The sequence below is a fragment of the Bos mutus genome, chromosome X (assembly GCF_027580195.1).
Source record: "Bos mutus isolate GX-2022 chromosome X, NWIPB_WYAK_1.1, whole genome shotgun sequence".
Taxonomy (NCBI): Eukaryota; Metazoa; Chordata; class Mammalia; order Artiodactyla; family Bovidae; genus Bos; species Bos mutus.
In genome coordinates, this window is record NC_091646.1 from 120,380,887 (window position 1) to 120,408,495 (window position 27,609).

The 27,609-nt window shown below is 38.9% G+C and overlaps 1 protein-coding gene and 1 non-coding gene across 2 annotated transcripts in view; both read right to left on the minus strand.

The window, feature by feature from the left end:
* PHEX (phosphate regulating endopeptidase X-linked) overlaps nt 1-27,609 on the minus strand; it is a 207,120-nt gene that overhangs the window by 165,039 nt on the left and 14,472 nt on the right. Inside the window, 1 exon segment of the mRNA XM_005897739.2 lies at nt 24,742-24,903. Within this exon segment, the coding sequence (XP_005897801.1) occupies nt 24,742-24,903 (162 nt within the window).
* Nucleotides 27,145-27,248, minus strand: LOC138986600 (U6 spliceosomal RNA). Its single transcript, XR_011463404.1, has one exon. It is a non-coding gene; the product is annotated as a U6 spliceosomal RNA (small nuclear RNA).

Below are 27,609 nucleotides of genomic sequence, written 5' to 3' on the forward strand. Positions count from 1 at the left end.
ACTCTGTGTATCACGAGAAGGGGAAAAGAGAACACATATATGTTAAGTAGGGCAATACCAAAACACTGCTGCTGCTGCTGCTGCTGCTAAGTCGCTTCAGTCGTGTCCGACTCTGTGGAACCCCATAGACGGAAGCCCACCAGGCTCCCCCGTCCCTGCGATTCTCCAGGCAAGAACACTGGAGTGGGTTGCCATTTCCTTCTCCAATGCGTGAAAGTGAAAAGTGAAAGGGAAGTCGCTCAGTCATGTCCGACTCTTAACGACCCCATGGACTGTAGCCTACCCGGCTCCACCGTCCATGGGATTTTCCAGGCAAGAGTACTGGAGTGGGGTGCCATCACCTTCTCCGACCAAAACACTAACCGTGCACAAATATCAATAATTCTTATGTGTCAAAATTCTAGTTTCTGTACCATAATTTGGCCTTTGAAACAAATTCAGCTGCCACAGGTTCCTTGTCCTACTGTTCCCTTTTCCTCCCCTTCTCTTCAAACCCAAGCAGGCAGGAGAATGTTGATATGCAGACAGCGTTGGGACAATCAGCTGGCAGCATCCATTTTATGTATCTCTGTATTTCAATTAGTGGTAAGAAGTGTAAAATCTAGCCTGGAGAGTCATTAATGAGTAGAAAACAAAGTCTAACAAAGGCAATTATTCGGGTTATTAAAATGTCCTTAAAGAACTGAGGACTCACGGGTCACCCATATAAGGGTATTCCTATCATAGTCTGCATTGTTTCCTGGAAGATGTCTTAGTCTCCTGTCACCTCCATCTAGGTATTTCCAACAATGTTACAACAGAAAAGGAAAACTCCAGCTCATAGTGACCTAGAGTGCAACAACCCTTAGGCTTGAAAATCAGTTTCACAGTGCCTATGATGATTAAAATTTGATGTGTGTGTGTGCACGCACGCACCACGTGCACATGTGTACAGGATATTTTTTCTTCTCACTACACTCAAATAAAATTGGTTTTGTCCCCCAAAATGCAAAATAACAGACACAGTCAAGGGTTTTCAATCACAAATACACGGGTTCCAGTTGCAGCTTGCTGCTCCTTTTAGCTGGAGCTTGAGCAAGTTACTTAATCTCTCCAAGCCTCAGTTTCTTCATCTGTAAATCTGGACAAATAATAGTGTCTATCTCCTGGAGCTGCGGTGACAATCAAACACTATAATGCACAGAAAGTCCCTTCTCAATGCCACAGCACATGGTAAGTGATCGATCAACAGTGGCTTTAACAGGCTTCCAGGCTGAGTTAGCTATACACAGAATTGTAAAGTAATCAAGCTCGTTTCTAGTGCTTCCTCCATAAATGCTTTTTTGTCCTCCCTTCTCAGGATATCGGTAGCCAAAGGCCTTCTGCTAACCCAAGACACTGGCACTCCTTGCATATGACTCGTGTACAAACTAGATCTGCCCTACCAGCCAAAGCATTTCCTCTGCTTCCACAGTAGAGGCAATAGAGAGGATGTCTGAAAATATGCTGCCTGCATTCCTCATCCTCGACAGCAAGGCCTTTTCTTTCTGTAAACTTTTTCAGTGAAATTATAACATACCTACAGAAATGTGCCCCAATCATAATTTGAAGGATCTTCATGGAGTAAACACCCACATAACCAACAGTCTGACCAGAACCCCAGGAGCCCCTTGTACTCCCTTCCAGGTATTATCTCCAATCAAGACAACCAACATCTTCTTCTATGAAGTGCTTACTCAACTCTATTTCTCACATTTCTATTGGTAATCTATAAACCAGTTCCTTACTGATTTATAGAAGTTCTTTATATATTCTACACACACGAGTCCTTTGTTGAGTATTTGTACTGCAGTCTTCTTCCATCCCATAGACTTCATTTTCCTAATGGTATCAGGTAACGAGTGGAAATATTAATGCAGTCCAATGTGATCAGTGATCATTTTTTTCCATCTTGGTAAGCATGTTTTGTGTCTCATTTAAGAAATCCTTGCCTACCCTGAGGTCATGAAGATAGTACCCAGTGATTTCCTCTAGAATCTTTACTGGTTCATATTTAGATCCACAGTCCATATGGAAACTGGTTTTGCCCATACCTTTGTAATACAGGCTTGGCCTCACAGGGGAGGAATCATGAGATAATTTTCATAAAGAAGGTATTTTTGATCATTGGGCCTCAAATATTATCACAACATAAAATTGGCATTAACAATATCTGTTCTCCACTAGATCAAGTGCTGTCTGGGGCAGGAGCCTGGGTCACATTCATCTTTGAACACTGGAGCTTAGCAATTGGCACGGCTGGTGTTCAGTGTCTGCCGAGTCGAATTCCTCTCAAGCAAAGTCTGAGAGAGTTTTTTGTGCAAATGAAATGTGAGAAACTGGACTTCTCTTATTTCTTTTTATAATCAGCAATGTCCTGATTATACTAACATCCATAATCTCCTTTTCTCACATTCCAGTCCCTATATCACACAATGAGATCCAAGATTTCATCTGTGTTTTGTGAATACTGTTTTTTTGTTGTTGTTGTTTTGTGTTTTTTTTCTTTTTTTTAAATTTTATTTTATTTTTAAACTTTACATAATTGTATTAGTTTTGCCAAATATCAAAATGAATCCGCCACAGGTATACATGTGTTCCACATCCTGAACCCTCCTCCCTCCTCCTTCCCCATACCATCCCTCTGGGTCGTCCCAGTGCACTAGCCCCAAGTATCCAGTATTGTGCATCGAACCTGGACTGGCAACTCGTTTCTTACATGATATTTTACATGTTTCAATGTCATTCTCCCAAATCTTCCCACCCTCTCCCTCTCCCACAGAGTCCATAAGACTGTTCTATACATCAGTGTCTCTTTTGCTGTCTCATACACCGGGTTATTGTTACCATCTTTCTAAATTCCATATATATGCGTTAGTATACTGTATTGACGTTTTTCCTTCTGGCTTACTTCACTCTGTATAATAGGCTCCAGTTTCATCCACCTCATTAGAACTGATTCAAATGTATTCTTTTTAATGGCTGAGTAATACTCCATTGTGTATATGTACCATAGCTTTCTTATCCATTCATCTGCTGCTGGAGAGGGTGTGGAGAAAAGGGAACCCTCTTACACTGTTAGTGGGAATGCAAACTAGTACAGCCACTATGGAGAACAGTGTGGAGATTCCTTAAAAAACTGGAAATAGAACTGCCTTATGATCCAGCAATCCCACTGCTGGGCATACACACTGAGGAAACCAGAAGGGAAAGAGACACGTGTACCCCAATGTTCATCGCAGCACTGAATACTGTTTTTTAAAAAGTATTGATTTGTGGCTGTGCTGGGTCTCTGTTGCTGCTCTTGGGCGTTCTCCAGCTGCAGAGCGGGGGCCACTCTCTTGTGGAGCACGGGCTCTGGAGCATGCAGGCTTCAGCAGCTGTGGCACACAGGCTTGGTTGCCCCACCACAGCCTGTGTGATCTTCCCTGACCAGGGATCTAACCTGTGTCCCTTGCATTGGCAGGTGGGCAAATACCAGTTTTTAAGCTACCCAAGTCTTTTTTTCACCAACAGTCGTGGGTTAACCATCCACTTCCACTTTCCTTCTCTTCTATGAGGGAGGGGGGAGGGGGACACTTAGCATTCCACCTCCTTTAAGCACAGAAGCCAGATATGACTATCAATTCTACTCATTCAGTCTACTTCCGCTCAGACAGGGCATTTACTGAGAGCTCTGAAACAAGACAGCATTCCAAAGGAACAGTGATACTCCTGAGGACTTGGCAGGCCCCTGGTAAGTCGGGAGCTCAGGATAATCATGTTCAGCTCAGGCCAATCATTTGGAGTTTCTGCAATATTTAAGACTTTCCCAACTAAGACTGTTTTCAAAAACTCCACACGAACAAAGTTTTAGGCCTGTGAGCAAACACCTACCAAGAACTCTGGTGTTAAGCTGATGCCATTTAAAGATGGCTCTCAGAGCACAGGGATTCTTCACTTGATCTCAGCCAAAAGGCCAAGAAGTAATGAGCACAGGGATTCTTTCAAAACTCGCTCCTCTGTGTTCTTTCTCAGACCCTGTAATCATTTTGTGCGCCAGTTCTAAAGGGGACTCTCTGGCTATTTGCTAAGAGTTCGCTGGAGCTGTTTGCCTGATTTGCTTAATAGAAGCAGCAACTGCATTCTAAAACCTTGTCAAATTGAATTCTCAATTTCATGCAGATAAGTATTTCCCTCAGAATCCAGGGGAAGTGTCCTCTTAATTCTAGTGAGAGAAAGTACAGGAAAACTCAAAACTTTAGAAAACCAGATCTACGTTTTAAGGGAAAACGTGCCCTTCCACACCTACATAATAAACAGAATATTCTCTAGACACATCTATTTTTTTAAACCTATCATATGATGGTCTGGTTTCTCCTTTGGTGGTACTTAAAAACCACCTTTGGCTGGTCCATGGTTGAATGTCACCTCTAATCTTACTATTTTTAGTCTCTGTTGATTTTCCAGGCTACAGACTTCAATTTGGTTTCCAGGCTCCTCACTTTATTTACCGTACTGAAAAATTTCATTTTTCTAACTCACACTTCATGGGTATTAAATTCTTATGCAGTTAGACGTGGAGACTCTAAATCAGCTTGCAAAGCCTGTTGTTATTCTCATTAAAAAAATAAAATCCAAGTTAACTAAGTCATGGTCTGTGGATCCCATAACCCTCATGTTTTCACACGAATTGTGTGACACTTGACTTTGCAGTTCCTCAGCCCCATAGCCGGTCAAGCATGGGATTAACTGAGTCTGTTTGACATACTGAAAAGACAATAAGAGCTGATATTTCTCATTCTTCTGGAAAACTCCCACTCAAATGTAGGGAGAGAAGCTGTCAGAAGGCTTTCCTCTGTTCATTTTTTATGATCGTCTCATAAATGATAATTGTTGGTTGGCACTAGCTTAAGAAAAAGGGACAGAGATTATTTTAGGGGCATTAAAAACCTCTAACTCATCAATCTAAATCATGGGTTACCAAATAACATAAAAATATCCCCATTTTAGCATCAAGGACCTCTTTGACCCAGAATGAAATTAATTTTATACAACTGCCAAACACTACAGAAGTCTAACAGAAGGTAACTCTTTTATTATGTTCACTTGTAAGTGAATTTTTAAGGATTTCGCTTATCAGGGTCACACTTCAAAATAATTTAAATTAAATTTTAAAATCACTCCTTGATGGCATAGCATTACAATGAATCCGCCAACATGATATTTTAACTCAGAAAAATAGCTTTCCTATTTAGATAATTTGTATCTTAGCAGGTAATTCAATGTAAGGCCTGTGCTGAACTTAAAGAGTCATTAAAATTCATCTTCAGTTTTTTCCTATAGGACAAATATTAATTACACTTTTCCTGCCTATTTCTACCATCTTAACATTACAAGGAAAAGGCCACGTATGGTTATATACCCCCCACAGTGGTCCTTTCTGAGCAGTCCTGAGACATTCAAGGACCCTGGTGACAGTGTTCATTTATTAAGCACCTGCTCTGTGCCAGGTGTATTGTCCATGACCTCAATTAATCCCCCACCAACCCTAAACAGCATGTATCATTAACCCTAGCCTACAGGCAAGAAAACTGTAATAACTTGTCCAAGAAAACTCAGCTAGTAAAGTTAGAGCTTGGATTTGGATCCACGTCCTTGACTTTTGCTCATTTGACCAGCAGGTGCCCAGCAAAATTCTGCAAGATTCTTTCCTATGTAAGAACAAGGCCCCCAGGTGGCTAAACCGGAGGCAGTCCTCATGGACTTTCTTGACAGAGCTCTTCATCATTAATAACTGAAAGAAATGCCTTCCCAGGTTATACTGAGACTGGTTTTTGCGGCAGTGGAGTGTGTCTGTACTGAGCCACCTACCCACTTTGCCCTGTAACCCTATTTGAGACCAGGGACACATACTCCTGAGGCTCCTAGTCAGAGGTAGGAGGCCTCGTGAGGTTTGATTAAAACAAATTAGCTGGTCCCTAAAGCTTAACTTCACATTATGTCCTAGTACAAATCAGTGGTTTCCAAACTTGAGCATGCATCAGTATCATGAGAAGGGCTTCTTTTTGTTTTTATTGGAGTATAGTTGATTTACATTATGTTAGTTTATGGTCTATAGCAAAGTGATACAGGTATACATATATATATATATATATTCTCTTTCATATTATCTTTCATTATGTTTGATTATAGTATATTGAATATAGTTCCTTGTGTTATACAGTTGCACCTAGTTGTTAATCTATTTTATATATAGTAATTTGTATCTGCTAATCCTAACCTCCTAATTTATCCCTCCCCCCACCTCTGATTTATGTCAGAGCATCATTGGCCTATTTTCTTTCCTAGGAGTTCCATGGTGTCACTTCTTATATTTCAGTTTTTAAACCATTTTGAATTTATTTTTGTGTATGGTGAGAGGTTATGTTCTTACTTTATTGGTATACATGTGTCTGTCCAGCTTTCCCAACACCACTTGCTAAAGAGACTATCTTTTATCCATTGTATAGTCTTGCCTCCTTTGTTGAAGATTGAATGTAAATGCATAGGTTTATTTCTGGGCTCTCTATTTTGTCCCATTGATCCACATATCTGTGTTTGTGTCAATACCACACTGTTTTGATTACCATTACTTTGTAGTATTATTTGAAGTCTGGGAAAGTTATGCCTCCAGCTTTCTTCTTTTTCCTCAGGATTGCTTTGGCAAATTTGGGTTTTTTATGGTTCCATATATATTGTAAGATTATTTGTTCTAGTTATATGAAAAATGTCATGGGTAATGTGATAGGTAATTTTCACTCATTTCCCATGCTGGTAAGGTTATGCTCAAAATCCTTCAAGCTAGGCTTCAGCAGTACTTGAATCGAGAACTTCCAGATGTAGAAGCTGAATTTAGAAAAGGCAGAAGAACCAGATATCAAATTGCCAACACTTGTTGGATCATTGAGAAAGCAAGAGAATTCTAGAAAAACATCTACTTCTGTTTCATTGACTATGTGAAAGGCTTTGACTGTGTGGATCACAACAAACTGTGGAAAGTTCTTAAAGAGATGTGAATATCAGACCACCTTACCTACCTTCTGAGAAACCTATATGCAGGTCAAGAAGCAACAGTCAGAACCGGTCATGGAACAATGGACTGGTTCCAAATTGGGAAAGGAGTATATCAAGGCTGTATATTGTCACCCTGCTTATTTAACTTATATGCAGAGTACATCATGCAAAATCCTGAGCTGGATGAGTTACAAGCTGGAATCAAGATTGCCAGGAGAAATATCAACAACCTCAAATATACAGATGATACCACTCTAATGGCAGAAAATGAAGAGTAACTAAAGACCCTCTTGATGAGGGTGAAAGAGGAGAGTGAAAAACCTGGCTTAAAACTCAACATTCAAAAAACTAAGATCATGGCATCTGGTCCCATCACTTTATGGCAAATAGAAGGGGAAAAAGTGGAAGCAGTGACACATTTTTTTTTAGGGGGCTCCAAAATCACTGCAGATGGTGACTGCAGCCATGAAATTAAGACACTTGCTTCTCAGAAGGAAAACTATGACAAACCTAGACACATATTAAAAAGCGAAGATGGACACAAAGGTCCATCTAGTCAAAGCTATGGTTTTTCCAGTAGTCATGTATGGATATGACAGTTGGATCATAAAGAGGGCTGAACACTGAAGAATTGATACTTTCAAACTGTGGTACTGGAGAAGACTCTTGAGAGTCCCTTGGATAGCAAGGAGATCAAACCAGTCATTCCTAAAGGAAATCAACCCTGAATATTCATTGGAAAGACTGATGCTGAAGCTGAAACTCCAATACTTTGGCCACATGATGTGAACAGCTGACTCAGTGGAAAAGACCCTGATGCTGGGAAAGACTGAAAGCAAAAGAAGAATGGGGCAACAGAGCAGATGAGATAGTTGGATGGCATCATTAACTCAATGGACATGAACTTGGGCAAACTGTGGGAGATAGTGAGGGACAGGGAGGCCTGGAGCGCTGCAATCCATGGGGTTGCAAAGAGTTGGACACAACTTAGCAATAAAACAACAATTTGATAGGGATCAACATTAAATGTGTAGATTGCTTTGGGTAGTATGGCCATTTTAATAATATTATTTCTTTCAATCCAAGAGCATGGGACATATTTCTATTTCTCTGAATATTCTTTAATTTTCTTTATCCATGTTTTATAGTTCTTAGAATAAGTCTTTCACCTCCCTGATCAGGTTTATTCCTATTTTATTTTTTGATGCAATTTTAAAAGGGATTTTTTTTTACTTTCCCTTTCTGATATTTAATTGTTAATATAAAAAATATAACAGATTTCTGTATGTCAATCTTGTATCCTTCTCCCTTGCTGAATTCATCTATCAGTTTTAGCTGTTTTTGTGTGGAGTCTGTAGAGTTTTCTACATATAACATCATGTCATCTGCATATAATGACAATTTTACCTCTTCCAGTTTGCATGCCTTTTATTCCTTTTCTCCTCTGATTGCTGTGGCTAGGACTTAGAATACTGTGTTGAATAGAAGTGGTGAGAGTGAGCACCCTTGTCTTGTTCCAGATTTTAGCAAGAAGGCTTTCAGCTTTTCACCATTCAGTAGTATACTGGCTGTGGGTCTGTCAAAGGGGCTTGTTAATACAGTGTTGGGTCCTTTTGCCAGAGTGTCTGATTCAATAGGTCTGGGGTGGGGCCCAGGAATTTTCATTTCAAACAAATTCCTAGGTAATGCTGATTCTGAAGCAGAGGAACATACTTTGAGAACCACTACTTTCAACCAATAGCACTCACCATCCTTCCTCTCCATCCCTAACTTTACTAAAGTAGAGTTGACAGTTAGTATTCCTTCTGGGTGCCTGTGACCCCAGGACATCTTCAGTCCAGATTCCCTCCTCCCCGATTCCGCACCTCACCCAAAGTCAGATCAGGACCTTTACCCTTTCTTTGCTGATTTCCTTACTCTGCAGTTCCATTTTAATTCAATGTGAACATTCTGCAGGGAGAGCTTTACTTTTTTTTGTCCTGGAAACACTCTCCTTGCATTGGTCTATTTAGGTCTAAGTTAGTCCTCAGTTCTACAAAACCCAGCTGTGAAAAGTCCCTTTCTTATAGATGAAATGCAATATGGGTTTGAGGTGAGAGTCAATTCACTGGTTTAAGAGGAAAAAAAAAAAAGCAGCACTATGCCAGTAAGACTTCCAAAATGAAAAAGACAACACAGGACAGCTATTTTCAACTCCTGCTTATACCACACCCTACGGAGAGGAAGAGTGGGATAAATACTGCATCCCTGAAATCCTAAAAAATCTGAGCTCCAGACTTCACAAGTCCTCTCTCATCTATGACAGCAGCATCAAAACACTGTAAACATAGGTTTAAAAAGCCACTTCCCAACTAACCTCTGTTTTCACTCCCACCTTCTATGAGGAGGTGAGAGCAGCAGAGGTTCTATTCTTGGCTATTCAAACCATAGTGTGTGGTCGAGGGAGCTGTCCCTCTAAAATTGGGTTTCTGACAGTGAAGGATACAGAACTGGGCTTTCTTTCCTTTCTTTACCCAGAATCCTCTCCTGTAAAACAAAGGAAGCAACAGCATCCTTGGCACAAGCAGAGGACCCAAAAGGGCTGGTCGGACCAGACTTAACTTCCACACCCACTGGCTGTGGCTACAGCTCCCCTAGCTGATTCTTCCAGGTGCCTGGAAATGTTTCCCAAAAAAGGGGTGGGGGAGATACAGAGAGAAGACAATGACCCTTCATGCTGAAGTTAGAGAGAAGAGGATACCTAATAATGCTTGAGGTTTTCTGTAACAAGGAAGACAAACTCTACCTTAATCTGGATCCCAAGCTAGAAAACAAAACAGCATGCTGGGGCCTTCTGAACTGATCTCCATACATCAACCCTTTCCTCCGAGCCATGCAGCCAGGATGCTCTGGCAAAACTCATCGCGCATCAGCACACCCTGACATGACATTTACAAATGGCTTCCCACTGCCCGAGGATAGCAGCTAAAACCTTTAAATGGCCTACAAGGCCTACATGCTCTGGTCCCTCCTCTCTTCAGTTTTGTCTTATGTCCCCTTTCCCTTCCAACTCTGAGCTCCAATCACATCAAGCTTCTTGAGTTTCCTCAAAGGCACCAGCTGGACAGAGCCTCTGCTCATGCAGCTCTTTCCGCTTGGGTTAAAATTGGAGACATTTGAAATGTTAGACCCATAATCTGTGGGGGACAAATTATATGGCTGGATTGGTTTGGGCAAGTCACATAATTTTCTTGACCTTCGCTTCCTCGGATGTAGGGCAAAGACAGAAATAAACAATGATGGCAACATCACAGAATTAGAATGAGGAACCATAGAGAAAACAAATGATTTGCTAAAGGAATAAAATTAGAACAAGAAAAGTTTGGGCCTTGGGGAAGTGAATTGATGAATTCAGAATAGATAGCAGGTAGGAGAAACAGTTCAATTTGGAACTCAATTGAAAAGGTCACTATGAGAAGCCTCTGGTTAGTGACACAGGCAAACTCATATTTGAGTGTGTGTATCTCTCTCATAAATGTAAGTTCCCATAGTCATCTTAACTGTTGTTGAAAATAAAATTCTCCTCTCATTTTATAAACTAAAAGGCCCAGGCATGTTTTTAAAAATATCTCTCACTGTGCAAATATCAATACCAATGAGGCTTTCCAAACAAACATATCTTATTTGTGACAAGTTATTATCCAACAAGTCTCTAATTAATTTTCCTGTTATGGGTAGTGCCTTTTTACATGGAATGTTCTCTTGACACTTTAAAGCAAATAGTCTGTCATTACTAATTCATTAAGTATTCACACAGATGCTATTAATCACAATGAACTAATGTGGTATTAATGGGTAGGTTATTAATCTGCAATTACATGCAGATTTCCTAATAAACTCAAGCTGCCCAAGTTTTTCGAGGAAAAAAGTAAGGGAAAACAAAATGAGCAAATCCTTCATAAAACAAATTAAGGAGAAGAAATACCTCTCCCTGTACCATAAGAGAGGATGTATAAAATTCGTTTTCTTTTCATCCTAACAAATCTTTGTTCTTACTCAATACAATGACATTTGCAATAAAGAGGTTTTCATCAAAATAATAATATAAATGAAGGAAAAATAAAACACCCATGCACCCTGGAGAGGTACTGAATTTCTTTAATGCCATAACATGTTCTTAGATGTAGCAAAGACTGACTGCTCAACATGAGGTCCCTGAAACAGCAGTGTGAGCATCACCTGAGAACTTGCCAGAAATGCAGAATCTCATGGCCCTTCTCAGATTTACTGAAACAGAATCTGCATTTTAACAAGACTCCCACATGATCCACATACACATTCAAGGTTGAGAAGATTGGTATCAAAGTACAGCTTTGTAGCTGCAAACTGGAAAAGAAGGAAGTGGGAGAGTTTTGCTTATACATCCTTGTTCATTAAAGCCTAGGTGTGCTGAGGAGGGAACAGCAGGCAAATCTTGCTGAAATTGTTCAAACGTACATAAACAAGGTGGATATGACAAGCAGCTGGGAAATCTTGATTACTAGAAAAACAATTTACACACCATATTTCATGAAAGCTAAGAAGCACATTTTTTTTAACATTTGAACATCTCTGAAATTGGAATCCATCTTAAAACTGTCAGCCAGACAGTCACGAAGTAGACGCCATTGCCTGCCCGTATACGACCTTGATCTAGCAGTTCTTATCATCAACACTTCAAATGAGTTGGTTGGTTGCCTGACTAGGAAATTGTCACTTAATGCATCTTCAGAAAGATATCACTGGAGTTTGGCTATGAAAGTAAAACTTACTATGTATCCAAAAAAACAGCCTTGGAGGAAAATCCCTGAGATGATTGGGAGCACATTTTAAAGAAATGCTGAATCACTGCTGTTATTGATGGAAAGAGGACAATGTTTTGTGAGAGTATAAAAGTACTGATGGTTTGAAATCAAAAAGACTATGAAGAAGTTTTAGGAATAAATTACCCCATCTCTTTTGCTTGCATTTTCCTTTTTAATTAATGTAAAAGACTAATATGTGATAAAAATTAATGTCTAAGCCTAAAAGAACTTTTGATGAACATAACATAAAAATTCCCAATCCTAAGAAATCATTGTGTAGAAATAAAGGTGCATCTTTCAGCTGGCAGTCTTTTTGATTCGATGAAATGTGGTATTATTTACTAGTTTATTATGTATTAGTTGATGCTATGAAAGACCCAGCAGTGTTTGTGTCTTCTCTTGCTTAATTTTAAGTCAAATAAATATAACCAACAAAACTGCATGTCACTATAGCATTACCACTACAGAAGACCCAGTATTTTTCCTCCTGGGAAATAATAAATGTGTCTAGAATATTCAAGCTGTGTTTCGATTTAAATAAAAGAAGGCAAGAGAACAACTATTCCAAATGACTGCAAAAGCATTTTAAGGACAAGTGAACCTCCGGGTGAGATGAGACATTTTAATTCCCGAATATTGGGTTTCACATCTAGGTCTCAGGGGCAAAAATACAAGTTTGGCTGACTGGGAAGGCAGGCGTGAGGTCTCTGGCAAGAGCAGCTTCGTGGGCGTCCCGCCACACCGTGGGCTGTGCAGCCGGCAGACCTCAACCAGAGCCACAATTGCCTCCCTTCCTCACCCAGCACTTCCCACGCGGTCCCCACTAGACATGTTTCATTCTGGCAATGATCTGCAGCTTTCAAACCCTAACTTCCCTTCCCCTTCTCCGCAGCTCACGACACCAACACCTTTGACCTCAATTTAAATAATCAAATTGTTATGCCTTAATTTACTCACACTGGTCACGTATCCAGACCAGGGTGTAGATCAAGGGGGAAAAGAGAAATCTCTTTTCTTACATTATTCCAAGACTTGGTCAAAATGTTGGGAAATATAAGTTGAGAGAATTAATTAGGGCATTGCCCGACATTCTTTAGTGTGCACTAGCAAAGCATGCTGCCGGAGGGGTTATTTTGAACGGCTCTCATTTCAGAAAACTCACAGAACCTTCTCCAAGAGACAGTGGCTATAGTTCTCTACTCAGTTAGTTTAGAGAGCACCCTTGACTAGGTTCTCAGACTTGGCTGCATGTTAGAACTAGCTGCAGAAGCAGGGTATTAAATAGCTTAAAGAGTGGAAATGCAGGGTGCACACCAGACCAGTTACATCAAAACCTCTGAAGATGGGACCCAGGCATCTGTGTCTATTAAGCTCCCAAATGACTCCAGTGTACAGCTGGGGTTGAGAAGTACTTGACTAGAACTGCCCCGTCCAATTCAGAAGCGGGTAGTTGCAAGGTGCTACTGAATGCCTGAAATGTGACCCGTCTACAAGGTAACGTGTTGCAAGTTTAAGACATATCCTGCATTTCTTAGGACTTAGTAGGCAAGAAAAAAATATAAAATGTCTCACGTGTAAGTTTTTTATACTGATTCCATGAAACGACAGTATTTTGGATATGTTGTGTTAGATTAAAAAAAAATAATTTCATCCAATTCCTTTCTACTTTAATGTAGCTATTAGAAAATGTAAAATTACATGAGCTGCATCTATGACTCACGTTACATTTCTTTTCGACATCACTATTCTGGAAGATGCCTTATAGGTCACTAGCTGTGTGAATATGAGAGACTTACATAACCACTCTAAGTCTCCACTTTCACAACTGTAAAATGGCATAATACCACTTCCCCGGTTTTCAGGAGTTTTACCATGTGCTAAGGGTCAAACATCTGAATTCGAATCCTTCCTCCATCGCCTCTTAGCTGTGTGATCTTGGGCTGGTGATTGACTTTACTGCTTGGCTACTTCTATTTCCTCATGCCCAAAAAGCAGATCAATCTTCCATCTTACAGCCTTGTGAGTTCAGTTTAGAGACTTCAAAAAAGGTAGCAAGTGTATTATTAAATAAGGTCACCTCTATAACGTGTGTAGACTGTCAGGCCCTTCTCTGTGTGATGTATTCTTATGAGTTTGGGAGGTGAGGGGATCTGTTAAAGGCTAACTTCACAGCGATGAGTCAAAATACCCACATTAGTAGTAAAACAGGGGAGAAATGGGGATTTTTCCACATTGTAAAGATGCTCAATCCAGCCACACCTTCAAGCTGCAGTTGAAAAGTTCTCAGAATTGAGGATGAGAGCTCAGCTGAAATCATCTAATCAAAGAGTGAGGAAATGGGAGGATGAAATGTTCAACTCCACTTGGCCATGCCTTTGTGAACAACCAACTTTTTAATTTTTCTAGTGACTGAGTTTTGCCACTGACCAATTAGGAGTAGAAAAAAGGTAAGTGATTGTTCCATTTCTCTAGACATTCAAGACCCAGGAAATCTGAGTCATCTGCTTCTGCTGTGAAATCTGGATGACCCTTAGACATTCCTGCCCAAATCCCATTTTTCTCAGCTCAGTTGTTATTCCTGCTTCTGGCAACCAACAGCAGGAACACGTGGGGACTTGAAGGGGCTTCAGGAATCGTTACCGCCAAAGCTCATGTGGGTAGGCTTTGAATAGTTACCACCAAAATGTAGGACTTTTCTTCCCTTTTCAGTCATCTTCTTTCAGGAAGTGGCTTTTCAAAAATACACAACCCTTCTGAACAACTACAAAGTAAAACACATTATACACGCCAACCATGCCAAAAAGGGTGTGGGCAGGTTGGGAAGAATCATTGCAGGTGTATATATGTCTTTCTTAGGATGTGAATATCCTGTGTCATCAGTCATGCCCCAAAACTTATATTTAGTCAAAGGATCCCAAATTTAGTTGACAATCTTCTAAAGTAAAATGTTTTTTATCTTCCTACAACATTCAAGCTAACTAGCAGGAAACTTTTCATTATGTGTTGCAATATTTATACTACAAACATGCCCCCTCATCTGTTTTCCTACTTCTTTTTTTAATGTAGAGCATTTCTAGGCTGTCATTCCACTTTTCAGAAACCTCAGCTTCCTTGCCCCCAGTCAAAAATCTCAAAATGGATTCTGACATCCTTCAGCTGCCCATCTCACTCCTGTCATCTCTCACCAACAGCCCTGCTCATTTCTTCCACAGAGCCAAGTTCACTCCAGCACCTCCAGATTTACAGCCCCGCTCCGTCCCTGCCATTCCAAATTCAAACAAGAGTCCCCATCTTTAAGATCAGATGACAAGCAAGCTCTTTCATAAACCACATAATATGTACTTATGAATGAAGACACTACTTTGTGTATTACTACTTCCAATCATTTGCACTGTTTAGAAATATTTTCAGCTATACTATGGCAAAAGCTGTATCATCTCTAGTTGGGCATTGACCTTTTAACTCTCTGCTTTCATAATAGGTATTTGGCAATAGACAGTAATTTCACCTATAAATACATTTGTTCTGTGGCATAGGTAAGCCCATAAAAGCTTGCACTTAATCACTTCAAAGCTTGGCATTGGCACAAACTCCAAACACCTATCTCTGGTTTCATCTAATATCCTTATAAACACCTATTAACTGTCGGTAATGTGTTCATCACCCAGGGATTCTAGACAGCAAATTGTTCAAATATTTGGGTATGAATGGACCCATGGGGCCATGTAATAGCCATCTCCACTCAAAACACCTGAATTAGGACGTATTGTAAAGCTAAAATAAAACTATACCTTTTTGAGGCATGCCCAACAATCTTTACACAGGCAGGGGTTCTTAATCTTTTTCGTGCCATACATCTCCTGGGCAAGCGCTTAAAACCCATGGGCCATTCTCAAAATAATGTCTACAAGAACATAAGAAACATGGGTTTATAATGGAACCCAGTTATTTCAAAACACAGTTAACAAAACAGTTGTCTTACTGTTTAAAATCATGATAGATGCACTACTTCAAAAATTCATTAAATAAGATCTCGCATCGAGTCTAGCCACCACTATGATTTTGAAGTGGTGATGTAGGTAGATGCTATTTCAAGATAGCTGTAACATCTGTATTAAGATTTTTAAAAATGATGATTCCCATTGGTAACCAAGTCACAGCTTACAAACCAGAGTTTGTAAACTACAGTCATAATTAAAGAAAATGCTAAAGTTCCATCAGAGGTTAGTGCAAATAAAGATGCTTTTTTTTTGTTTTCCTATTCAAGTCCCTGAATTCTATCAACAGCTCTCTTGAGGTGACATGAGTCCAAACTAAAGATCCCCTAGGGATGAGGAAAAGAAAAGAGAGAATGGAAATGGGTATAACTAACAACAACAAAAACAGTGGAATCCAAAGAAGACCGAAAGCAACCTAAGATGACACTTTTCCTTTCACTAATTCCCCTTTCCTCTTCTCTTTCCCTACTGGAGAGACTTAAAACTCATATACACCATTGAGTGTGTTGTCTGACCAATTAAATTATCAAGACTTTTCAGGGTTTGAGGTCATGACCAAGGTCCGGCAATAAAGTTGGGAAAACACAAATATCCTAATCTATTGTTTTCATCCCCATGATGCTTCTTTCCTGATCACCTGACACTTTTACACAGGTGGGCAAGCATAGATGAGAAAAACAAATAAGTATGTATACAAACAAGATAATTTCAGATGGTTATACAAACCACAGAGGACACCTATAGAGTAACAGGATAGAGGGGGACTGTAGATGGGAGTAGAGAACTATTTTTACTAAAGGTGTTCTTTGATCCTTCTCTATCAGTGAAATAAATTTAAATTTATTCACAAATAGCTCACCTTTCTAATGGCCGATTCAGGACTCTAGAGCAGCATTGTCTGATAGAAATGTTATCTGAGCCAAATATATAATTGTTAATTTCCCTGTTGCCATATTTGAATAAGTAAAACAAAAAAAGGTGAGATAATGTTTAATAATATATTTTATTTAACCCAATGTATCTAAAAATATTTCAATATGTAATTTATGAAATAAATCATCAATTTATTGGTGAGATATTTTTACATGTTTTCTAAATGAAGTCTCTGAAATTTGGTGTATACTTTACACTTACAGCACATCTCAATTCCAACTAGCCATATTTCAAGTGCTCAAAAGCCACATGTGACTAGTAGCTACCATACTGAACAGTGTAGCTCTAGAGCCTTTTATTATTACTTTTGGCCATGCTGCATGGCTTGTGGGATCTTAGTTCCCTGAAGGGAGAGCACCCAGGCCCTGGCAGTGAAAGTGCCAAGTCCTAACCACTGGACAACCAGAAAATTCCCTCTAGAATCTTGATTACAGTACCTACTGAAATATTTTGTGATGTGCAGATTTTTAATTTCTACACAGTAGTCTTGGGGCAACTCATTAACTTCTACATCCTCCTATGCCTAACACAATATCTCTTGCTGGATGCAAATGAGGAAATCTAAATTCTGATTGCTACTGGCAATGATCTAAGCCAAGCAGACTTAGAAAGTATGAGACAACGGATGTCAGAGTAGAAACAAAGAAAGAAATGTGATCCTTAGTTTCAGTTGCTAGATCAACCCTTACCTGAAGCCCACATGATTACTAGATATTTTGGTTACATGAGCCAACAAATTGTCTTTATTGTTTAGGCCAGTCTGAGTTGATGTTTCTGTTACTTGTGATTAAAAACAATTGGCACCAGGAAAAAAGTAAAAGCTCAGAAAATAGTCCTGTGTTCACAGATTAATTAATACAATCAAAATACTGTCTATTTCAATCTATTTGAAGTGAGCACATTTCCCCCAAATCAAAGAGCATACAACTCAGAATAAATGTTATGAATAGATGCAGTTCTTATTTGCAACATTATTTGCAACATTAACCACTACAAAAGAAAAGCTACATTAAAGCCACAGGGGGAAAAAATAGATCTTAAAAAGCTTGGAACAGGTAGGAGTCAAAAAGTAAGACAAGGATATGCACTAGGGGTGGAAATGGATACACAGGAAGAAAATCTAAAATGCTGACTGTCACAGCTACCAGAGCACAGCTTCCTACACATGGTGGCCATTCTCAAGGCCTCTTTACTTCCTTAAGCTATTTAGGAAAGAGGTCATGCCCTAGAGGCAAATACACATTTTCAGAGTCTTCAGGAAGAAATTAATTTCTGTATTTGAAGTAAATGTCTCCTAACAGGAAATTGCTAAACTTATTAAAATTTCACAACTTCTTTCCCCTTCCTCACACTACACGAACCCACACTCCCACCCCACCCATGCTCAAACGAGGTATTGCAATTATGAAAAATGGAAACCACACCAACAAAAAACTGCAGGTAAAATCATTTCATTTCACATTCTAAGTCTTTGACACAGGCCTAGATCTTTACACAGCATCTCTCTGTGCATACAGGACTCATAACAGCGTATATATAACTTGGCAAGTTGTTGCTTCCTGGGTAGCCCCATGAAAACGAGGCAGAATAGTCAGAAAAAACAGGAATCTGCTCTGAGTAGGCACACTTGGTCTATATAGCAGATTCAATGAGACTTATATGAGCTGAGTTTTCACCAGGAATAAAAGCACACCACAGTGACTGGCTGCTCATTAGCACTTCCCCATCACGTCCCCATTTTGGTTTTTCTAGTCTGATATCATTTGATTCAAAGAGCTTAATGACATCAAAGGTCATTGGCACATCATGATACCATGCCATGGCATGAAGAAAATGACACAGTTAACTATGTCTTCAATGATCTGAACTTTCTAATTATCTTATGACTTTACAGGGGCTGAACTGTAAGTTTTCAGCTTTTTAGTATTTGCAGAAGATGGTCTGGCTAGGATCACTAACAGGAAGAACAAGATTATAGGGGGGTTATTTAATTATGAGAATCCTTTAAATCTCAGCCAACAGGTATTTACAAATAAATAACCAATCTATGAATCACAGTCATCTTTCTCTGCCTATTAATGCATAGGCCCCACTTCATCTTATTGTTCTGCTAGTGCTGTGTCTGTGCTTGAACATAATAATCTACTGCATTTCTTTATAAAATATTGGCCAAGATCGCTATTCCATATAGAGATGAGCTGGCCCTAGCCTAAGTCATCTGTCTTCTGTTTGACACAAGTGTTCTAGCTCACTCATTGCTTTATGTTTCATAAGTGCTCATTTGCAAAATTTTCATCTGTTCGTTCATAAGCAATGCATGCTGTGTCAATTTCATAGTCACATGAAAATTTGGGAGGCTTTGTAGGAAGGAAATTTTAAGACATTCAAATGCACAACTATATTCAGACCTTTAAAAAAAACAAATCCTAATTCTTAGAACAAGAAATAATTTTATTTTCCAAGTAGAAATCTGAGTCTTATATGCCATTTAAAGAAAAAAATTCATGAAGCCAGGTTGCTGACTTCAATAGAGGGCAATTTTTCATCAGCCAGGTGTGTCAAACCCATTTTATTTCACAAATTGAACAGCCATTTCTGTGTGTTCTCTGTCAGTCATAAGAAAATGGTATTCTTTTGATTGGTCTCATCGGGTTTTATTTTTGGATATTCTTTTTATCAAGGGTGAGGAAAAATATCTAGACAGTATTTAATATTTTTGAAAGCACATGATATTTACAGAGGATAAGACCAGAATAAAACTTAAAGCATCTGATAGACACTACTTCATGAGCCGCAGAACTATCTTTGAGACAAAATGGAAGAGCAAAGGACAAATATTGAGGGCCTGCAATATGCCAGGAACTAGACTGGGTAATTTATATAGGTCATCCCGTTTAGTCCTCACAAATCCTATGAAATGGGTATTCTTATCTCCATTTGAAAGACAAAAAAAAAGCTGAGCTAGGTGAGCTAACTGACCAAAAGTAACACAAAGGAGAAATGAAAGGAAAGGATTCAAATCCAACTCTGTGGCATTAACACTCAGGCTCTGAGAGGCTTATAATGAAGATAAAATCTGGAAACCACTTAATGGCAACACATGAACTGATGAAACAAATTGCAGTATATCCATACAAAACAGTCATGGCAAATAATAGTATAGAGCTATTTATACTGACCTGAAAAGATGTTAACATGTCACATAAAAATAACATTATAAAAATAGAATATACAATCCTTTTATTTATATATATATATATATATAATTGTATATGTATATTTGCATTTAAAAGCTTATCACTTGGTATTAGGATCTGAAGTATGTTTCCTCTCGCTAGTCATTTATGCTGATCTACAATGAGCTTGTATCACCTGGGTGGTTAGACGATGAGTAGACTGACTGAAAGATACACAGATACATAGATAGATAAAGAATAAATATATATTAATAGTTAGAATTTAAAGACCAAGTGTTTAATTCTTGGATTGGCTTTTCCTCCCTCCCATCTTTCTTCCCAGTCCCCCATCTGCATTTCCTGGGATCACCTCCCAAAATAAACAACTTGCATGCTGAATAAATAAAGAATATTTAGTGTTTAAAAAATAAGATTGCCAGCACATCTGGTATCTGAAAAGTTCTATTTATATACTTGAAGAATATCTGGGCTTCCCTGGTGGCTCAGTAGTAAAGAATCTGCCTGCCAATGCAGGAGATGCTGGTTCAATCCCTGATTTGGGAAGATCCCACATGCTACAATGTAACTAATCCCGGCACCACAACTATTGAGCCTATGTTCTAGAACCCATGAGCTGCAACTACTGAGCCCACGTGCCACAGCTACTGAAGCCTGAGTGCCCTAGAGCTGCTGCTGGGGCTGCTAAGTCGCTTCAGTCGTGCCCGACTCTGTGCAACCCCATAGGCGGCAGCCCACCAGACTCCCCCGTCCCTGGGATTCTCCAGGCAAGAACACTGGAGTGAGTTGCCATTTCCTTCTCCAATGCATGAAAGTGAAAAGTGAAAGTGAAGTCGCTCAGTCGTGTCCGACTCCTAGCGACCCCATGGACTGCAGCCCACCAGGCTCCCCCATCCATGGGATTTGCCAGGCAAGAGTACTGGAGTGGGGTGCCATTGCCTTCTCCAGGGCTAGTGCTCTGCAACAAGAGAAGCTACTGCAATGAGAAGCCTGCCCGCCACAACTAGAGAACAACCTCCACTGGCCACAGCTAGAGAAAAGCCCACACAGCAATGAAGACTCAGCACAGCCAAAAATAAAGTTCTTCCTTTAAAAAAATCTAATTATCTGCAACATATTTGCAGAGTTCAGAAAGATATATATCTATAAATCTGTGTATTGGTATCATCTATACATTTACATATTTTATCTATATGTATAAATATAAAGATATAGACAGAGAATGAGATAATATCTCTACATTTATAGAGAGAATGAAAGAATAATTTGATAAAGAAAATACAGCAAAACAGTCATAATCAGGAAATCTGGGTAGAGAGTATATAGGCAGTCCTCATACTATTCTTTCAACTTTTAAGTCTGAATTACCTCAGAATTTAAAAGTTCCAAGAATACATATTTCATATTTCAAGCACATACATCTGGCATAAGATGGTACTAATTTAAAAAGAGAAGCTACTCCACGATTTGCTCTCCTTCTTGGCACTTGAAGCAAGAGCCCTATGACTGATTTCGTAATTTATCCTTTACAGTGCATATCAAACTAGAGATTTACTTGTCTGTGTCCTTCCCAGAGGATAGAAATACATGGGGAGCCTCCCATTTTGTTTCACAAGACCAACACAATATTGATAATAGAATTTGACAAACCAAGCACACAAAAATCCATGGACCAAGACGAATCATAAATACAGACACACATATAAGAAACAATTCAATTCTAGCAATGGCTTAAAAGAAAATAATAAACCATCCATATGCAGGATTTATTTCAAGATTATAAGGTTAATTCAGCATGAGGAAATCTAGACAAGTTAAATGAGATACTCCATGTGAGTCTCTTGATAAACAGTGAAGAGATTTTTCTTGAGCAACACTTTTTGTGAACTAGGAATAACAGAACACAATAAAAAATACTAGAAAAAAAGAAAAAGTACAGTGGGGGTAAATGCTAGAGGCATTACAACCCAAGCTAAGAATATTATACCCATTATCATTGCTATAATTCAACATTATTCTGAGGCTCTAGTCAATTATAGTAAAAGGAAAGGAAGAGACAAAAATTGTAATTATTTCTTAATTTCATGATTACCTTTCCAAAAAATCCCCAAAAAGCTATGACTTAATAAAATAGTTATAATTAGATCCAATATAGATACAGCAAAGCTTTACAATAAGCATCAGGAGTTGGCAAACTTCTTCCCTGAAGGTCAGAGAGTAAATATTTTAAGCTTTACCTGTCATATGGGCTTTCCAGGTCATATGGTCTCTACAGCAACTACTCAGTTCTGATGGTGTGGTGCAAAAGCAGCCATTGATAATGCATAAATGGATGGATGTGGCTGTCTTTCAATAAAATTTTATTTACAAAAACAGGCAGTGGCATGGATTTGGCCCACGGGCCACAGTTTGCTGACCCCTACTCTATACCACAAAAAAACAGGTGATTGAGAAAAGTTGCCATTTAAAGCAGCAAGAAAATATATGAAGACCTAGAAACAACTTTCTAAAGGACCATTCTGCTATATGCAACAGAAATGAGACCGTGAATACTCTTTCAACACAGTGATCTCACTTCTGGGAATTTATCCTAAGGATACATTTAGATAAGGCCATAAAGATGTGCAAACTTGGGTATTTATTATAGTGTTATTTATAATAAGGAAAGATGTCTACTGACATAATCCACATCTATGAGGAATACATCATTTGTTAAAGCAGCTGATGGAGCAGCATGCATAATATCAGCTATTTTTATTTTTTAAATATATGGCTGTGCATATGACATTATGCATATGTATCCACACGTGGGGGAAAAACCTGGGAAGATATATACCCAACTGCTTTATTAGCAGGTATTTCTAGGAGTGGATTTAAGTGTGACTTTCTTTTTACTTTTTGCATGCTATTTTTGCTCCTTTTTATTTTCATAATTAAGCTTAGAAATAACAGTTTCTCATTTTTAAAAGTAGAAAAAAAAAAACTTGTGCTGCTCTTAACAATTTACTCTCATTTTTATTAATTTTAGCCCACATACAGTATCCTCCTCAAACAAAACCCATCGATACTGATTTTAGTTTTTACAGTAAGATGTTCCCAGAAATTCTTTAAATTTTAACAGCTTCATGCCCTGAAGATAGGAATCTTTGGTCTATAACTAATACAAAACGATCATCTTCTGGAAATACTTTTTCTTATCCTTCAGTGATACATCTGCTTATTGGATTGTGTGTAGGCACACATCTTTCTGTCTAGGAAGAAAATAAGCCAGAGAAGGGAGATAGGAAACAGGCAAGAATGGTGGGTAAAGGACCAACACAAGTTAATATCCTACAGGGAAATAAGTCTTAGTAAATTCACTCTTCAAGGTTCTATTTACAGTGCCATAGCACAGGAATATCACCTGTTGGGTTATGGGAAAACTCTGACATTCTTCCAAATTCCCACTTACAACTTATGAAGACTAAGTTTCAGCCTTCTAGTATAAAATATAAGTCCATATGGTTTATATCTAATTGTGAAATTTAAGCACATTTTTCCTTACAATTTACAATGTGTGTTAGTTGCTTCGTCGTGTCTGACTCTGTGACCCCATGGACTGTAGCCTACCAGGCTCCTCTGTCCATGGGATTCTCCAGGCAAGAATACTGGAGTGGATTGCCATTTCCTTCTCCAGGGGATCTTCCTGACCCAGGGATCGAACCCAGGTCTCCTGCATTGCAGGCAGATTCTTTAGTATCTGAGCTATAGGGAAGTCCCTATAACTGACAATAGGTATTTAATTATTCTGCCAATGATTTTGGATGTTATATACATAAATTGATACATACTTAACTTTTATTAAAATTGATTAAATTAATTCTTAAAATCTTAGGGGAAAGGATATGGAGGAAAAATAAAAATGATTATTCTCAAAATTTTTCAGGAATTCTTTTAGATGTGCTACTGAATGCTAGCTGTATGGCATAATTCAGTTATAAGAAAGTGAAAATGGCATAATTCAGTCATAAGAAAGTGAAAAAAATACCATTTTTGCCTTCTCAAAACAATCACCTTACTTGGCCTTCAAAATCTCCCTATTTCCATCCTGAAGTGCTTTTCTCCAACAGCTCAGCATAAAAATTAGATCAACTGTGAGCAGAAGATCCTCTAGCAAAAGACATTTCCAACTTTTGAAGAGCATGTGTGCATGCAGGCGTATGTGAGTATGTGTGTGTGAGCTTGTCATTGTTTGAGAGGCCATGGGAGAAAGGACAGTCTCCCCAGAGTCAACTTAGCATTTAACAGGAACAATATGACAAATACAAGGTCATCCAGAGTTCTCAAAAGTTATGTCAAAAGACAATGAAGTGTTAAGTACATGTTGTAAACCATGAAAATCCAGGACACAATGAGCAAGTGATGAAGTTTGCTCTGAACATAACAGACAAATGAGTATACTGATATAACATGATTTTCATTAACTATTCCTTTGCTCCCAACCTCAATCAAATGCTATTTATCCTTCAGCAGCAAAACTTACTACTATCAAATGTGTACATGAGCTATGCCAGGCTTGCACTGAGATCTGAGAGACTGGAATTCTATAACTTTCCTTCCAATATTCCTTTTTTAAAAATCTTAGAAATGAATTTAGTATAGTTAAAAAGTGAGCAGCCATGCTTCAAATCCAAAACTATGTTTTTCTTGTCAAATATTGCTCTCTGTAAAGTGCATCACCAAACCCCAGCAGAAACTTACCCTTCAACTTGAGGTCGACATTACGTCTGAGCCAAGGATAAATCCCATAGCTTGGCATATCTTCAGGAATTGGATTACTGTGTATCCAGCCATCACAAGCAAACCGGAAGAAATTATCACAAGGGTCCACAGACAGATTTACTTTACTTAAGATGGAAGCAGCTATTTAAAAAGAAAATCATAGGATTAATGACAAGCACTGAACATTGTGTACTGGTCTCTTCCAAATTAAACAACAATTTCATATCAACCAGTTCCCAAGCCTTGGTTTTCACATTTCCCTTCAAATGACTCCCTGAATCAACTTAGTCATATTAAACTACTACATTCAGACCGTGTGGGTAAAAGTTTGGTGGTAATATTGTTATTGGTTTTTGCAGGACCACCCCTAACATCTGTTTCAGCAATACAAACAGAGTGTACAGGTAAACTGTCTGGCAGAATGCATGTGACATTTCCTTCAATTCTTCTGCAAGGTGACTTTGCTACTCTTTCCACCAGCATCTATTTCCCCTGCCTTGAATCTGGGCTGGCCTTATAACTTGCTTTGACCAGAAGAAAATGGCAGGGCAAGTTTTCATGAGTTTCAAAGCTAAGCCTTAAGAGGCCTTTCATCTTCCACATTAAATCCCTTTGAATGGAGCCCTGAGACTGCCCTCTGAAGAGGAGGAGGTAAGGCCACATGAAGAAAAACCAAGCCACCACCAATGGCCAGGCATGTGATTGAGACTATCATGGACCTTTCAGGCCAGGCAAGCCTCCAGCTGAATGCAGCTATATGAATGAGCCTAAGACAATCTCCACAGAGGAACCCCACCAAACCCAAATCATCATAAGAAATATTAAACCACTCATTTCAGGCCTTTAAGGTTTGGGGTGGTTTGTTCCACAACAAAGACTAACTGAAACAGAGGCCCACACACAAAATCTAAACGTTGAAAAGATCTATTTACAATATATTCATACTTTCATAAAGACCTGGAGGGCCAGGTATGGATTCTTAAACCCCTTGACATTTAGGGAAGCTCTCAGAGAAGTGAACCCCTGGAAGAGATCCAAAGAGGCCCTGAAAGGAAGCTTGGGGCCATCTTAGAGGGGATTCTGGGTTGCAGAAGGAGAGGGCTGTTGCTTTGGCCCCACAGACTCCTTGTCCAGGGGAGAGGCGTGGCCAGAGCAGGGCAAAGAGGAACTTTCTAAATGAGGGGCCCAAGGCAGACGCCACTCTTGCCCAAGTCTAGGGGCAGAACTGGCTATCTGTATAAGTTAACAGAAAGACACAATAGACTGATCTGCCATTTTTTCCTTTCTTAAAGCCACACTCAATTACATATGGAAGATAATCAGTAGGAAGTTTGTGCATAGCTAAATATGTATCCATGAGCTTAAAAAAAAAAAATCTTTCATTACAAGATGAGAAGGTCCCCAAATTCCTAATACTAAACTCCAACTCTCTTTCAACTGCTGGCTACCACTCTAACCTAAAGATATGCACCAAATCATTTTTTTAAGGGCAGCCAATATTTTAATGACATTGGAAAGATGACATCCTGGGTGATTTTTATCCTTAATTAATGCCAGAATACATTTATGTTTGAAGTAATGGAAACCCAATGAGTTTTCAGCTAAACATGAATGACTAGCCAAAAAAGTATAATCTGCATAAATGTAGATACGCATACTACAGTTTGGTTATGTGTGGTTCTTCCAGGTTTAAAAGTAAGGCTACTTATTTCCTTAGCCTAGACATTCTATGAACATTTCAAACAGCTTTATGTCTTCAATGAAGTGACTAATATACAAGCATCCTAATAGCTACAGAAATTCAAATTCCCCACCACTCTCAATCCTTCCACACACTACCCCAAGAAGCAAAAAAAAAAAAAAGTGGTTTAGAATCTAAGTTTGGCAAAGTTTAAATTAACTTAACATTTTTATCTTTCTTTTTTAATTAATTATTTTAATTGGAGGCTAATTACTTTACAATATCATAGTGGTTTTTGCCATACATTGACATGAATCAGCCATGGGTGTACATGTGTTCCCCATCCTGAACCCCCTCCATCTTCCCTCCCCATCCCACCCCTCAGGGTCATCCCAGTGCACCAGCCTTGAGCACCCTGTCTCATGCATCAAACCTGGACTGGCGATCTATTTCACATATGGTAATATACATATTTCAATGCTATTCTCTCAAATCATCCTACCCTTGCCTTCTCCCACAGAGTCCAAAAGTCTGTTCTTTACATCTGTGTCTCTTTTGCTGTCTCACATATAGGGTCATCATTACCATCTTTCTAAATTCCATATATATGCGTTAATATACTGTATTGGTGTTTTTCTTTCTGACTTACTTCACTCTGTATAATAGGCTCCAGTTTCATCCACCTCATTAGAACTGGCCCAAAAAATATGGAATGCTTCACAAACTTGTGTATCATCCTTGTGCAGGGGCCATGCTAATCTCTGTATCATTCCAATTTTAGTATATGTGCTGCCAAAGCGAGCACAATATTTTTATCTTTCAAAATTAATTAGGTTGCCTCCAATTACAATTTTTGTTTCTGCTACTATTTCATCACTAATATGTAATATGCAAATATGTTAGGACACAAAGTTTTCATTTTAGTTTATATTTATGGTTAATCGGGCTCTGCAGTCACAGGATGAATCTGCTGTGTGACACCTCAGGGACATGGATCACAGAAGTTTCAGTCCCATACAATATTCACGTAAGCACACTGTTTACTGGCTACCTTCCCAAATCCCCCAGCCCCAAACCCTCAAATGTATCCCATCTCCTCAGTATTCTTGCAGGTATCTAAACTGCAAGATCAGCTCTGACCTCAGTCCTGATACAAAGTGGAGAAT